At 35.5% G+C, this 14,473-nt stretch overlaps 1 protein-coding gene across 4 annotated transcripts in view; it reads right to left on the reverse strand.

Moving 5' to 3' along the window:
* The window catches only part of LOC106871483 (telomerase-binding protein EST1A), an 87,077-nt gene extending 73,152 nt beyond the window's left edge, over window positions 1–13,925 (reverse strand). For 2 of the 4 annotated variants that reach the window (XM_089353800.1, XM_089353798.1), the window contains exons 1-2: window positions 13,356–13,925; window positions 4,673–6,536 (exon numbers count right to left, since the gene is read on the reverse strand). In XM_089353800.1, coding sequence (XP_089209926.1) covers window positions 4,673–6,536; window positions 13,356–13,479 — 1,988 coding nt within the window. In that variant the 5' untranslated portion in view covers window positions 13,480–13,925. The remainder of the gene's footprint in view (window positions 1–4,672; window positions 6,537–13,355) is intronic. The other 2 variants (XM_089353801.1, XM_089353799.1) reach the window with 2 other exon arrangements.
* Window positions 13,926–14,473: the final 548 nt, after the last annotated feature.

Below are 14,473 nucleotides of genomic sequence, written 5' to 3' on the forward strand. Positions count from 1 at the left end.
GATAATGGTTTGTTAATGCCCCTATAACTTAGTGCTTCAGCAAAAGAGACTAATGGACTAAGTACCAGACTTTAAAGAAGTACTGGAGTATATTTGTTGGACTAATATCCATTCAAAGCAGTGCCCCAGTATGAGTGTAGACCAATGACTAAAACAAGATAAAATTGTTTGTCCAGGTCCCCCACCGCCCAGCTTTACATCTCCACCCTATGTGTTCTCAACCATAAGATTTGATCTTGTTTTGTTTCTTACCCTAACACTTTCCAGTGTTAGAATTGTAATGATTCCAGATAAAAACCTGGCTGACAATATGGATTTATCCAAGTTTATCTTTTGTTCTTTCCATTAATTGTCATACAGGTTTTTCACACACACATACACACATATATAGTTGCTATTATGCAAAAATATTGAGAGTCCAAAATGTTGCTTTTCAGAAAATGAAGAAATAGTTTCATACAGACATACACACATATAATAATGCTGAAATGTATTCAAACTTAAACTCCAAATTCTTATCCAGGGCAAAGCCCACAGTACCAAGAGGGGCCATAAGAGAAATCCAAATTAAGTTGATATGGCAGTAGTAATGCAGATAAGTGGTGGCGCAATGGCCCAGTGGCTGGGGCAGCGGTCTCGCGGTTTCGATTCCCAGACCGGGCGTTGTGAGTGTTTATTGAGCGAAAACACCTAAAGCTCCACGAGACTCCAGCAGGGGATGGTGGCGAACCCTGCTGTACTCTTTCACCACAACTTTCTCTCACTCTTACTTCCTGTTTCTGTTGTGCCTGTAATTCAAAGGGTCAGCCTTGTCACACTGTGTCACGCTGAATATCCCCGAGAACTACGTTAAGGACACACGTGTCTGTGGAGTGCTCAACCACTTGCACGTTAATTTCACGAGCAGGCTGTTCCGTTGATCAGATCAACTGGGACCCTCGACGTCGTAAGCGACGGAGTGCCAACAACAACAACGCAGATAAACATAGTTAGGCTTTATTTATATATATATATATATATATTATACATATGGTCATGTGACCGACCAGGCTACCAGGTGTTGTCATACATCGCTGGTCACGATGCACTTTGCATTGTTTTAGCCTTCAAATGACGCCACCCTACTGGCTAGGTGAGCAGGCGAACATTCTCCCCTTCTCCCCTGATTGAAAGGGGGACTGGAGCAATGTGAAATAAAGTGTTTTGTCCAAGAACACAAGGTGTTGCCCAATCAGGGAACTGAACCCATAACTTAGCCGTCATGAGTGTAACAGCTTAACCACTAGGCCATGCACCTTCAAGTGTGTGTGTGTGTATATGTATATATATATATATATATATATATATATATATATATATATATATATATATATATATATATTAGTATTAGGAAGGGCATCCAGCAGTAGAAACCATGCCAAATCAGACTAGAACCTGGTGCAGTTCTCCAGTTCACTGGTTCCAGTCAAACTGTGTAACCCATGCCAGCATGGGAAGCGGACGTTAGATGATGATGAAGATACACATATATATATATATATGCATGGAGCACAAAAAATACATAATCAAGCCTATGTTCATCTGTATTACTTCCTCCATAAGAGTTTGATTTGGATTTCCCTTATGTTCATTCTTGATGCTATGGACCTTGCCCTGAATAAAGAATTTGGAGTTTAAGTACAAATTCATTTGAGCACAATCATGTGTTTTCTATATTGAACATATCTAGCTCTCACCTATTCTTTATACACACACACACACACACACACATATATATATATGCAAATATGTTGGGCTTAGTACAGTCGCCAACAATCAAATTCACTCAAATGGAATGGGTTGATCCAGGACTATAGCAGAAGACACCTACTCAAAGTGCTGCATTGCAGGACTGAACTGGAAATCATGTAGTTTAAAAAGGGAACTTCTTAATCACACAATACTAATATTCTGCACTCATTTTCTTAGCATGGGTGGAATGTATGATCAAAAACTTAGACAAGAATGAATTTTTTTTATATAGTAGACAATTGTATGTAAATGTGAACCAATGAAAAGAGTAACTGTAACTGTAGCAAAACAGTCAATTGTCTGGTACTTCACAGCCAATGTGTTTTATGTTACTATGATAGCTATATTTCCATTTAGTTCAGTGAATTGAGTTAAATACTACAAGGCGAATGACTAGCTTTGAAAACGTGATTATAGTAAGTAATTCAATATATTTAACTGTTTCATCTCTGCAATTATAACACTAATCTCCATTCATACATATCAATATTTATTTTTCCAAACTGGATCATGTTAATCTTCAGAGATAGGAAATTTTTAAAAGTTATACATAACAACAATAAAAAAAAAATCACATGGATTTTAGAACCAATCTGACAAAATGTCTTTGAAATACCCTCCTTATATTTTTTAGAATTTAATCACTCTTTTTTGACAACTTTACACCAACAGTTGTTCTAAATAGAATTTTTATATATTTGGTCAATGCCATGGAACCAATGATGCTAGTAAGATTATGTTGTTCGTCTCATCATCACTTTGAGTTCCACATACTATAATGACATTTAATCTGATTTAATTATCTGTGTGCTATGTTCATCATAATCATTTAATGTCCCTTTTTCTATACTGGATGGAATGGGTTAGATGGTTCGACTGGAACAGATAAGCCAGAGGACTGCATCAAGTCTAATATCTGTTTTGGCATAATTTTTACAGCTGGATGCCCTTCCTAACACAAATCACTTGCAGAATGTAGTAGTTATTTGTAGCACCAGCATTAATGGCATCACCAAGTACTCACAAGACAAGCTCTCTCAACTCAGTGGAGTATAGTAGTGAAGGAAGTAAAAGTATGATAGAAGGCCTGGGACAGATGTCTTACTGAAGAAGTGGGTACATGACTTCCTTAGTCACATAGAGAGACAGACAGTCAATGGGGCTTACCCTCATGGTACAAGATGAATATGAGAGGGACACAAGTCCAGCAGCCCCAATATTACTAGTTTGGCAGTTAATGTGATCTTCCTCAGCTGTGGCATAACTGGTTCCATGGTCTCTTGTCTTGACATTGACTAAGTATATAAAAATCCTATCTAGAACAATAATTTGTGTAAAGTTGACAAAAATGTGTTGTGTCGTTAAACTATTCTCAGTGAAAAATAATACAGAATTGCTGGATATCAAGATTAACAATATTCTCGCTATATTTTGGAGCTGTACTTGTCTAGCATGTGACTGAAGTAATTCCATTGCAGAAGAGCCATTTTAACCATCAAAAAACCCATACACTGTAAAATTCACTTTATTTTATGAGATGTCAAATTTTTCATCACAACATTGCTACCTGTTCACAGAAATCTCAAAAAATAAATGGAAATTGAATTTTACACTTTTGAAACAATTTTCAAATTACTATAATGGCTCTGCCACAATTATTTCTATAATTTTTTTAATATCTAATTACTGACAACTGCTTTTAGCTCATAGAGAACTTGAAAACAGGCTTTGTTTTCAATACTATTGTTTTTCGTTTTTCTTTTTAAGTATCAATGGAATGTTGGACTTTGTAGTATTTAATTACATCTCGAGTCTGAATCTTGCCAAGGTCGATTTTTGTCTTTCATCCTCTCAGGGTCAATAAAATATCATCAGAAATACTGGAGCAGGGTGGTGGTAACTATCTTAATTGACCTCTACTTTTTTTTATGTATTACCACTTATCCTCACCTCCTCCTCCATGACCCACTCCTATTTTCCTTACATCCCCCCAAACTGAGACTTACCATTGCCCTTTCCACTATCCATGTTCACCATTCACTGCTTTCCCTTCTGTCTTAATCTCTACCGTCTGTCACTCTTCTTTCATATTCTCAAAAACCTACTTCCATACCCAGTCATCCTTGATCATCTACCTTCTTGTTCCTTGAGGGTATGCCCTGGTACCTGCTCTCCACCATTCTACCTCTCTTTCCATGTATCGGCTCTGAAGCAAGGCACTAGCTCCTGTCCGTCTTTCATACTTTAGCCTCTCAATACCCAGCACAAAGCCACTTCCCTCAATACTGCATCCTTACTGTCAAAGGGTCTTGTTTTGTGATTTACTTGGTGACCTCACTAATACTGGTGTCATGAAATAAAAGCACCCAGTACACTGTAAAGTAGTTGGCATTAAGAAGGGTGAAGAAACCATGCTAAAGTAGACGTTGGAAACCAACACAGCTTTCAGGCTTCCAACTCATTCCAGCATGGAATACAGATATTAAATGACGAAGATAATGAATCTAATGAAGAGTGCTGGGTGAAAAAGTGACAAGTACTATCAGTGAGAAGTCTAAATGGAAGAAAAAGACAGAATGAGGGAAGTCAGGTCTAAGGATGTTTGGTCTGGCAGACAAAATAACAAGGAAGTAAGAAGAGTAGTGATGTGCTGTAAAGCAGATCTATTCAACTTATACCAGCATAGAAAAAATTGGATATTGTAGCGAAGATGAAATACAAAGTATGTTAGGTAAAAAAAATAAAAGAAAAAAAAAACCCAATTATCTCTGTGTGTGCATGTGTGTGTGTGTGTGTATGTATATATATATATATAGAGAGAGAGAGACAGATGATAGAGAAAAATAGGCATAACAATATAATTGAAGTAACTTATACTTACTTTTGGTAGCAGGAATCCTGGTTAAATATATCATCAGAAGAAAGTCCAATTTCCTTAGGTAGTGTGTGGAAACGTGAAATATAGGGGTCTGAATGGGGACTTGATGGACTACCACGGTAAGTGGTACCATCAGGATTATTAGAATCAGAATAGAAGACAGGTAAGTTTCGAGGATAAGCATCTACAGAGTCAGAATGCTCATAGGTATCGTAAAATTTTAATATAGAATTCTTAATAATAATGGGCTTTTTAGGATTTTTGGGGTCAAAGAGTTTCTTTTTTGCCTCACCCCCTTGTTCTCTAGGCCGAGACTGCATGTTCCTTGGCGCCAAGGAAGGCTGCACTGTGTCAGATTGAGGACCAAAGTGGCCCTGATGATCTGGCACAGTTGATACATTATGTGGTAAGTGTATTATACCACCACCTCGAGGAGCAGAACTTTTCTCAGAGTTCTTGTTCTCTCCTGACTTACCGTTAGCAGCTTGGTTGACTTCAACTTGACGGTCACTTTTACCAAATGTTACTTTGATACCCAGTTTTCTTAAGTCATTCTCTTGTTCATTGTTTTTACTAGACTCATATGTGGTCTTCTTCCTTCTACCACGACCTTTGCCCTTTCGAGAACCTTCTCCAGGACGTTCAGGCTCATATTCTTTGGATGGGTTACTTTGAATACTAGAGTCTCTACTTTCAGTTTTCGAGTGCCTGGAGCTTCTACGCCGATCTCGTTTACGGCTACGCACATGCGAAAGCTGATCACTGTAATTACTACCTGAACTCTCGGTTCGTACACGACGATTTTCCACTACACCACATCTGGGCTGCTTCCCTAAGTAATCCATGTTCTGCATGTCTTCAGTCATTTGCTGAATTTTCTGAGTTCCTTCTCGTAGTTCTTCATGCACTGACTTGGACATTTGATGCTCAACATCCTCATCCCAGTCAAAAGTCTGACCTCCATTGACATCTTCCATGCTAGCATCACTAGCAGCACTAAATTCACTGCTGATACTGCCAGTACGTTGCCGTCGATATTGAGAAGTATAACATTTCGTTTTCGTATAAGAGCGCCGTTTTGATTGTCGTTGGCTCTGGCTACTTACAGAATCACAGTCATCGTCTCTTGAAAAATCAATACTCTTCCGCATTCCTTCAAATTTATAGCGACACATTCTGGCACCAGGACTGATTGGAGCTTCAGCTTCACTTTCTCTTGAATAATCAAGGGACCCTCGATGTTTCGGTGATCGATAAAAGTCTTCTTCTCTGTAATGGCCATCTGCCTTATCGTGAAACTGTAAGTTTAATAACTGGCTGTTATTTCTACGTGACTGACCACCACCGCCACCTCCACCCTCTAATTGATCATTTAAAACAGTTACAACCATTTTGTTTAAATCATGTTTAATATCTACTTTTCGGTTAGAGCCAGAACTAGAGAGTATTTCTTTCTGTTCAACATCAGTTTTAGTGTCACTTTTACTGCTCTGCTCAATCAACTTTGCACGGGGAATATACCTAGGAATCTCAGGTTTTTTATAGGTTAATGTTGATGTTTTCCTTGGATCTTGAGAGGCAAGTTGACTGGTTTTTCTGGGTAAGGAGTTTGAGCCATGTACATAGAACGTGTTTAAAGTACCAGCAATGCTGTCAATCTCCTTCTCCATGCTGCTGTCTTTACTGTCTCGATAACTCTCATCATCAGATGTGAAACCATCAGTTCCAGATGTAGACTTCTTGAACCTTTCTTCTCCTTTATTTTCTGTACGACGACTGAGACGAGTTATTCCTGGCTGATATACTTCTCTTGTAGGTCGTTTTGTTCTTGGTTTACCAAAGTATTCTTTTAATTTTCCTTTATTTTCTGAAAAATAAACAAAAATATATATAAGTATGAAATTCAGCAAGAGGAGTTAAAGATTATAAATCAGAAGTTTTTTAAAAATGCGCTACAGTGCACTACAAGAAGTATACAGGTATACTGTAGATTTTAAAAATATAATTTATGGGTTTTTAAAAAAATCTATACTAAAATTTGAACATCTTGAAAACAGTTTTCTGTATTCTGTTTTCTAAATTTTTTATTTTGAAATAGTTTTATTTAAAATTTCCTTGCAAAACAATTTTCTATTTGACCTCCAGTTTGTTGCGAAGTCAAAAAGATCAAGAACAACTGCTATAGATAATAGCCAACAGATGATATCAAATCAAGAGAACCTTCTTCAGAACCAGGAAATTCTTCAGGTTTGATAAGTTGTTCATCCTTTGTAAAGCTCAGTTAAACCACCAAGTGGATTACTGTTGCTATGCACACTAATATACTATGCTGCATTCAAAAGAAGGCCATTTGACTAACTGATCAGGAAAGACTCACTCACCAATGCACTATAAATTCTGATTCATTGACAAGTCTCCTCTCTATGCCTATTCTATTGCTACTAGAAAACTTCTGCTCATATGGACTATGTAGCTAGATATCATATCTCCCATTGCATCATACTAACCCCTTTTCTCAATCATTCCATGTTACACTATCAGCCTACTATGCATTTTAGGGGAGTTGATATCTAGAAAGAGATAAATTATAACAAGTTCATTGTCTTATGCTTTACATTAGCCATGTAGCATTGACACAACGCTAATTTTTATTTAAAAGGCAAACATTTTTGTAATAATATGGGATGTATGGCTGCAGAGTTGCAGTATTGGTGCTGCAAATCAAAATATTGACCTTATTTTAATTTACAAACGTGTTTGAAAAGCTAAATTAAAGTTTGAATGCTGTGCACTAGCTTTGAATATAAAATGTTTTTACTCAAAGCATCAAAAATTTGGCTCAGTTGTGAGAAATTGATTGTTGATGACTAATTTAGCTACTTCATCCATGTATATGTAAAAAAATTAAAGATTTGCCAACTTCTTCATTTGAGAAGAACGGTTCATAATGTTGATATTAGTAAATATATTCTAGAATTAGCAAACTGAGGTTGCTGCTTCAGTTTCAACCATTTCCTCTTGCTGGCTATGTCCTTTCAAAAATCATGTCTGTTACACAATTCTATGATGAAACTTTATAAATCCAATTCAAAAACAAAACAATCATTCGTGTAGATATATCAATGCAGTTAAGATGTTCATTTTGCAACTGTGGTCCCTGATTCAAAACCAATGCATCTCTATATCTTTGAGTTGACCAATGCCTTGTGAGTGGAATTTAGTAGATGGGAACTGAGTAGAAGCCCATCAATATGTGTGTGTGTGTGTGTGTATGTTTTGTGCACACTGGGTCTGTGTGTCCTCTACAGTGCAAAGACCTGAACCATGCTCAAACAAGACCTGAACAAAGCTAGAGGTTTCCCAAATGTAGTGTCTTCCTCAGATCCTCTACACAACTGAATCTCAAACAACATCCAAGAACAATGGCAGCAACAGTTCACCATTGAAGACCAAGTCAGGCAGCATAGGCTACAGTGGTTTGGCCATGTCTGCAAGATGAGCATTGGAAGACTACCACACCAACTTTTGTGACAGAAGCAACTCACTCACTGGAAAGTCCAGCACAAAGCACCAAAGAAGACATGGGCAAAACAAATTCAGGAAGGCCTGAAGTCACAATACCTTGACCTCAAGCACACCAAGGTCAGTGCGATGGATTGGAATAACACCATCTAAGTGTGGAATGACACCCACAGCAATGCATTGGTTGAGAGGACAGCCACTCCATCTGGTCACCAGCTAGGGATTGAAGAAGATGTATATTTATATAATTTGGAAGCAGGTATGGTCCAGTGGTTAATAGTTTGGTTTGTAATCATGAGGCCTTGGGTTTGATCTTGTCTTAGTACCTTGGGTATGTGTCTGTTACTATAGTTTTAAGTCAACTGAAGTCTTGCAAGTGAAATTGAGTAGATAGAAGCTATATCAAAGCTTGTTGGATGGTCCAAACATACTGTGCTATTACATAAATGCACAAGTCAGTGGAATATTCAGCCACTTGCACTGTAATTCAATGCGTAAGCAAATCAGTTGATTGAACAACTGTAAAACTCATTGTTGAAACTGATGACAGATTCATTTATAATTGCTTCGTAGAAACTGAGTCATGTGTAAATTGCATTTCTTTATCAAAAGATAACCATTCAATAAACATATCAATAAATAACTACCAGGGTTGATATGGTTAACTAAAATACTTAGAAGTGATGTCCCAGCATGGCTGCAGTCCAATGAATAAAACTAATAAAAGAATAGAAACTTTGTATCTCTTGATTCTTTGTCGTAGATGAAATAATATATTCCAGTATGAAATCTAATTCATGTTTTGTCATTCTACTTCTAACTTACACATCACTTAATATATTTATACACTTATCTATAAAAAAATGTACCATCTATTCACGTTATAATGCTCACAGTAGTTCTCTCTTGAGTATATAAGCTACACCTTTTTTTTTTGTTTTTTGAGGTACTTATATTGATCCTCTCATATAACTAGTTAAAACAAGGTACCTTTCTCAATATAGTCTATTGACTCAAGGCAGTATGAATAGCTAAGTCACCATAACCTTAATTCACGTCTGTACACTATCAAGCATCTCATCAGTTATATAATCTAGAGCACTTTACACTGCATCATATGTTGGTAGTTGTGAAACTTAGAGATCAGCATCTGTAGCCATGACTATTCAATCTATGTTGAGTGCCTTAGCAGCAATCTTGATGCAGTTAGGGGTTTAATACTGAGATAAATTGGGTTACTTTCTAAGCAACTCAAATTTCTTGCAATATCTCATTGCAGAAAGGGTAGCTATAACTGTAACAAACATACTTAAGTAGTTATTATCCTTGAAGTAGGGGATATTGAAAGAGAACGGTTACAAAGACGAAATGCTGTGATAAAGAGCAAAATTTTAAAAAGATTACGTTTTACTTTGTTTAAATGAAAAAGTTTCAATTAGATGAACAGAAGGGGCCGCTATCCTTCCTCCTCCAAGGATGATGTGTATATGGTGGTGGGGGGGGATGCAGCGCTTACCCATCGCATAATGTCTATACAATTCCCATAAAACCTAGTAACGTAGGATGTATGGTGTAATGGAGGGAACAGTTTATAAAAAGACTGAAAATAAAACAATGCAGGGTGGTACTGTAATTGTTAATAGGGAGTATGAAGCCTCCCCTTAAACAACAAAAATCGATCCCAGTTGGCAATAGACGCTACTATATTACTCATCTATACCAGAGGAAAAACAAAATTTACTGAAACACATCAATTATGGTATTTATATCTGAACTGAAGAGAAGAATGAAACCTAAAGTAATTTGTCGTTGTTTAGCCTCGTCAGTCCTGATCGAGTAGGGTCTATGAACAAAGCTATCCCAATCCGTTTTTCCCCCACATAAAGTTCACCTGGGAGTACATTATCCAATGTGTTCTTTTCTAAAACAGTGGGATGTGATCTAAGAGATTTAGCTGTTATTTTTAGCAGTTTGAGTTACTACATAGCTCGAGTGATTGACACTATCGGTGTAAGTTTTCCATTATTGATTGCCCTGTCCTATAAATGGAATAACAGGAATGGCAGATTGGGGGTTCTATACAGAATAATAGGAAGGGGAGAATCCATACATTCAATAGTTTTAATAATCTTCCTTGCAGACTCTCGCATTCATATCCCGTTCATAAACAAATTTTAACATTACTATGATATCGTAAACAAAGAAACTACATTTCCTATTTTCTTGCCGTTATATCAGAATATCTACTGAAAATCAAAAATAATTAATATTTTCCAAACAAAACCCAAAACATTCTAACGAAATTAATATGAAACGTTAGTCATCACCCAAACATCGGTTTTTGGGAGGGTGTATTTAAAAATAGCAGCCAGAATTAATCATAACTTTCAAACTGCAACTTAGAACCTCTCTTTCTCTCCTCGTCTCTCACTCTTCAAATGATGGTAAAGTACGTTAATACTAACAACAGTTATGTAGTCTTCTAAAAGTATTATGCCAGTCGTGAGCACGTAGGCAAAAATCCATGCTATTCAATTTTACCTTTAATTTTCTCCATGATATAAAACTAGTTTTCTTTCTTTCTTTCTTTCTTTTGTAAATTATTCTATGAAAATAAATAGCCATGTTAGCAACAACTAAAGTTCCACATGTGTAAACTGTTCCATCTTGAATCAGCTGTTGGAAACAGAAAGGTATTGGTATATATTTACTAGAAATGAGAATTTCAATATAACATAGTTAGTATATAATATAATACTCCAGTGAACAACAAACCAGGTTCTAAAGAAGCAAAAACAAAAAGGTGTTGGGTTAATTAGTAATATTCTCTTCTTCCACCACAACACAAAATAAATAACAAAAACAGTAACTGCTCCAAGAATGAAGAAATGTTCTAGCAACTGTCTTTAATAATAGATTGCTGGGGGGGGGGGGTTCTGCCACGAACCAGACTGTGTAATATTCCAAACACTTTCTCTACTACTAACTTGTATTTTCGATATTAAAACTATTATTTAACATCGTCGAGTGTGTGTACTTTTAAACAGAAAATAAACCGAATTCCTACTACTTTGATTTCAAACATTTTAGGGAGAAACAGAAAACTGATAGGTAGAAACGATGACATGAAAACAACTTCTATGAGATTCCAACTTTAGTTATTGCCAAAGTCTGCGAGTAAAACTATAAAAATACATAAAAACACATAAGGCAAACTGCCAGCACAAGCGAGAAGATACTGGTTTCTCCATCTCTTTTTATATCTATCTACCAATCTATAACTATCATGTACAACAATCATTTTGATTCACTATTCTGTAAAGGTTATAAACACGAATAACATTAAAATACATTTAAATGTGAGTGTGTGTTTGATTCATGTACTGAACACATCGACCGAGTATCTCTTTTCCATCAGCATTGTCCGAGAATACCGCTTGCAGTTTGTTTTAATACTTTCGTTATTTTTCTCGCCTCAATAAACTGTCATGGTGAAACATCTTTATAAATATGAGTCATTTATATTTTCATGAGGTTTCACTTTCCCCTAGAAAAAACGTAATAAGATCATAGAAGAATATAAACTTTGTGTCTGTCCCTTTAATTGAACAAGTGGGGAGGGGTATATTAAGAAAGTAATAGTAAACTGTGGCGTCTATGCCTTCGTTTAAAGATAACAGAACGACCTTTCCTTATACAAATAAAAGAATTGTTCCTATAACTATTGACGAAATGGGAGCAGTTAGGGAAAAAACAGTTATAGTTTAGCCCCAAGTCAACCTTGATTGAGAGACCCATGATCGAAAGCATTCCGGCGATGACTGCCTTTTTCAATTTTTTTTAATGATTAGGTACATTATCCAATGTGACATTCCTTTATTAAAGACTGGAGGGTATGCTTTGCGGTAATTTGGCTGCTATTTTTACCACGGTTAAGAAAATCACAGCGAGACGAGAATATTTCAAAACTATTCTAGTCTCTGGCAACAGTCTCTCTCAGCTTCCAGACTCAAGTGTGGAATTAGATTTAAAACTATAATTAGATACATATTTTGCAGATGAAGGTTTCCATTCTCACGAATTTTCTATGAACAAACAGAATCGACGGTATGTGTGTATGCAGACTAAAATGTTCGTCAGAAAATGAAGATGTAACTGGAACAGATATCACGAAGACGGTGGTATCCCGCAGGTAGATGGGACAAAAATAATTGACTCTAAAGAAACATAAAATATTTACACATAAACTTCAACAAAGCCCATTTCGAAATATCGGGCCCCAAAAGATATAGAACCAACATAAAAGAAGCAAAAAAGGTGTAAATGTTGTGTTTGTTTTTAATAAAGGGTTGGAAAAACAAAACACCCTAAGCAGTACAGTCATTCATCTAATATCTTTATGGTTTATAACAGAACAGTTCCACATCGTTGCTTTATATGGTTTGTTTGTAAGGTTTCATTATTTACCATTTCCTATTGATAAGGGTCATGTTGCTATCTTATGAGTCGAAACCTAAAGTAAACACGTTGGGAAAACTTCATTTTCGGTTGGAGATAACGAAGCAAGGTAGAGACCGTAAGTTAGAAAATTGCTAAATTGTAATATGTGGATAGTGGCGTTTACTGAAGAAGAGCCAGTACTAAGAAACATTAGACATTAGAATAAGTAAAAGCAAGAAAGTAAAAAAATAAAAAAAATCTTCCAAACCTACAAGTTGCGTAAAGAAGCTGCGCAGGAAGGGAAGAAAAATGGTTAAGTTTACAATTGCTGGTTATAAAGACGGGGATTAATTTCTTACTTGGTTTACGTTACAAAATGATCCCTCATTTCTCACAACAAACTAAGACTTTGTAGATCTAATATATATATATATATAAATAGCAAGACCCAACAGATGATTAGAATAAAGGTTTTGATTTATACCTTTGAAAGTGTCGCTCTTTATATAGAAACAGATATATAAAAGTTTAGGTATTAGAAACATATTGTTTAATCGAATAAACTCTAATTTCTAATTCAAAGTAAAAAAGAAAACAACGCGCAGCAGACAGAAAAAACAAAAACAAAAACTGGATTTTTTGAAAAAAAAAAGCATTGATGAATTTTAAAATCACACAGGTAAATCCTAGTGTCAAGATGAAGTTAACAAAGGAGAAAACATACCTTTACGAGTCTTTTCAACAGATTTATCCAAATTTGTATCCTTTTGTGCTGTAGAATCGCCAGCAGATTTAATGTAAAGTCCTCTAACTTTCTCTTGCTGCTGCGCCATTGCTGCTACCTCCATACATTAAAGAGTTACACTAAACTTTTAGCAGATGCCAAAAAAAACAAAAACAAAAAAATGTTTTCTTCTTCACAATGCATTCCAATTTACTTAAAGCTAGGAAAATAAAATAACATACTAGCTTGATTAATTAGCAATCAATTTTATTTATTTATTTATTTTTTTGCTGTTCCTAAATAACAAATCTTCTTGCAATTACACTCATATAAAAGATAATTCTCTTGTAGTTGACAAAAATTTACTTTCTCCTATCCTAGCTTTCTCTCCTACCTCTTTTTTGTTTGTTTCTTTCCGTTCTTAGTTTTGTTGTTTTTTTCTTTTGTTTCCCATTTTGAACATCAAATAAGGAAGAAAAAAAAATCTATTATTTTCTACTGATTTATCATAATTAAATATCACAGTCTGCAAGAAATTACATTCCCAATGCAAATTACCTACATTTATATGATCTTGGGATATATTTATTGGTTGTCTAGAGATCCAGTATTCTTTCTTATCTAATAAAAAAAAAAAATTTAATAAAATATATAATGAATAAAAAATCGATAATTTTTTAATTTTTTTTATAAACATTGATTTTAAAGTTGCACTGAATAGTGACATGCAATCGGAAACTGACATGAAGAGAATCAACTGATAACTTGACATTCTGACACCAAAACAGATATGAGAGTTCATCATCATCATCATCATCATCATCATCATCATCATCACCTTCTTGAACACCTGCATCTTTTCGGTATTATTTTCTTTTCGGGCTCTTTCTGTTAATATTTTGAGCCTTCATGGGAATTAATAATCACTAATACTTTTAAGTAACTAATTAACTCTTTAGCTTTTAATCCAGCCATATCCAGCAAAAATATTCAACATGTTTTATGTTCAAACTGACCAGATCCAGACTCTCACACCTATCCTGCAATGCCATATTAAAAATAAGAAATCACATCATAGAATCCTTGAAGCTACAAGATAACGTGCAATTAATTCAAAA

Source organism: Octopus bimaculoides, chromosome 6 (assembly GCF_046866305.1).
Source record: "Octopus bimaculoides isolate indiv1 chromosome 6, ASM4686630v1, whole genome shotgun sequence".
In the NCBI taxonomy this organism is placed as follows: domain Eukaryota; kingdom Metazoa; phylum Mollusca; class Cephalopoda; order Octopoda; family Octopodidae; genus Octopus; species Octopus bimaculoides.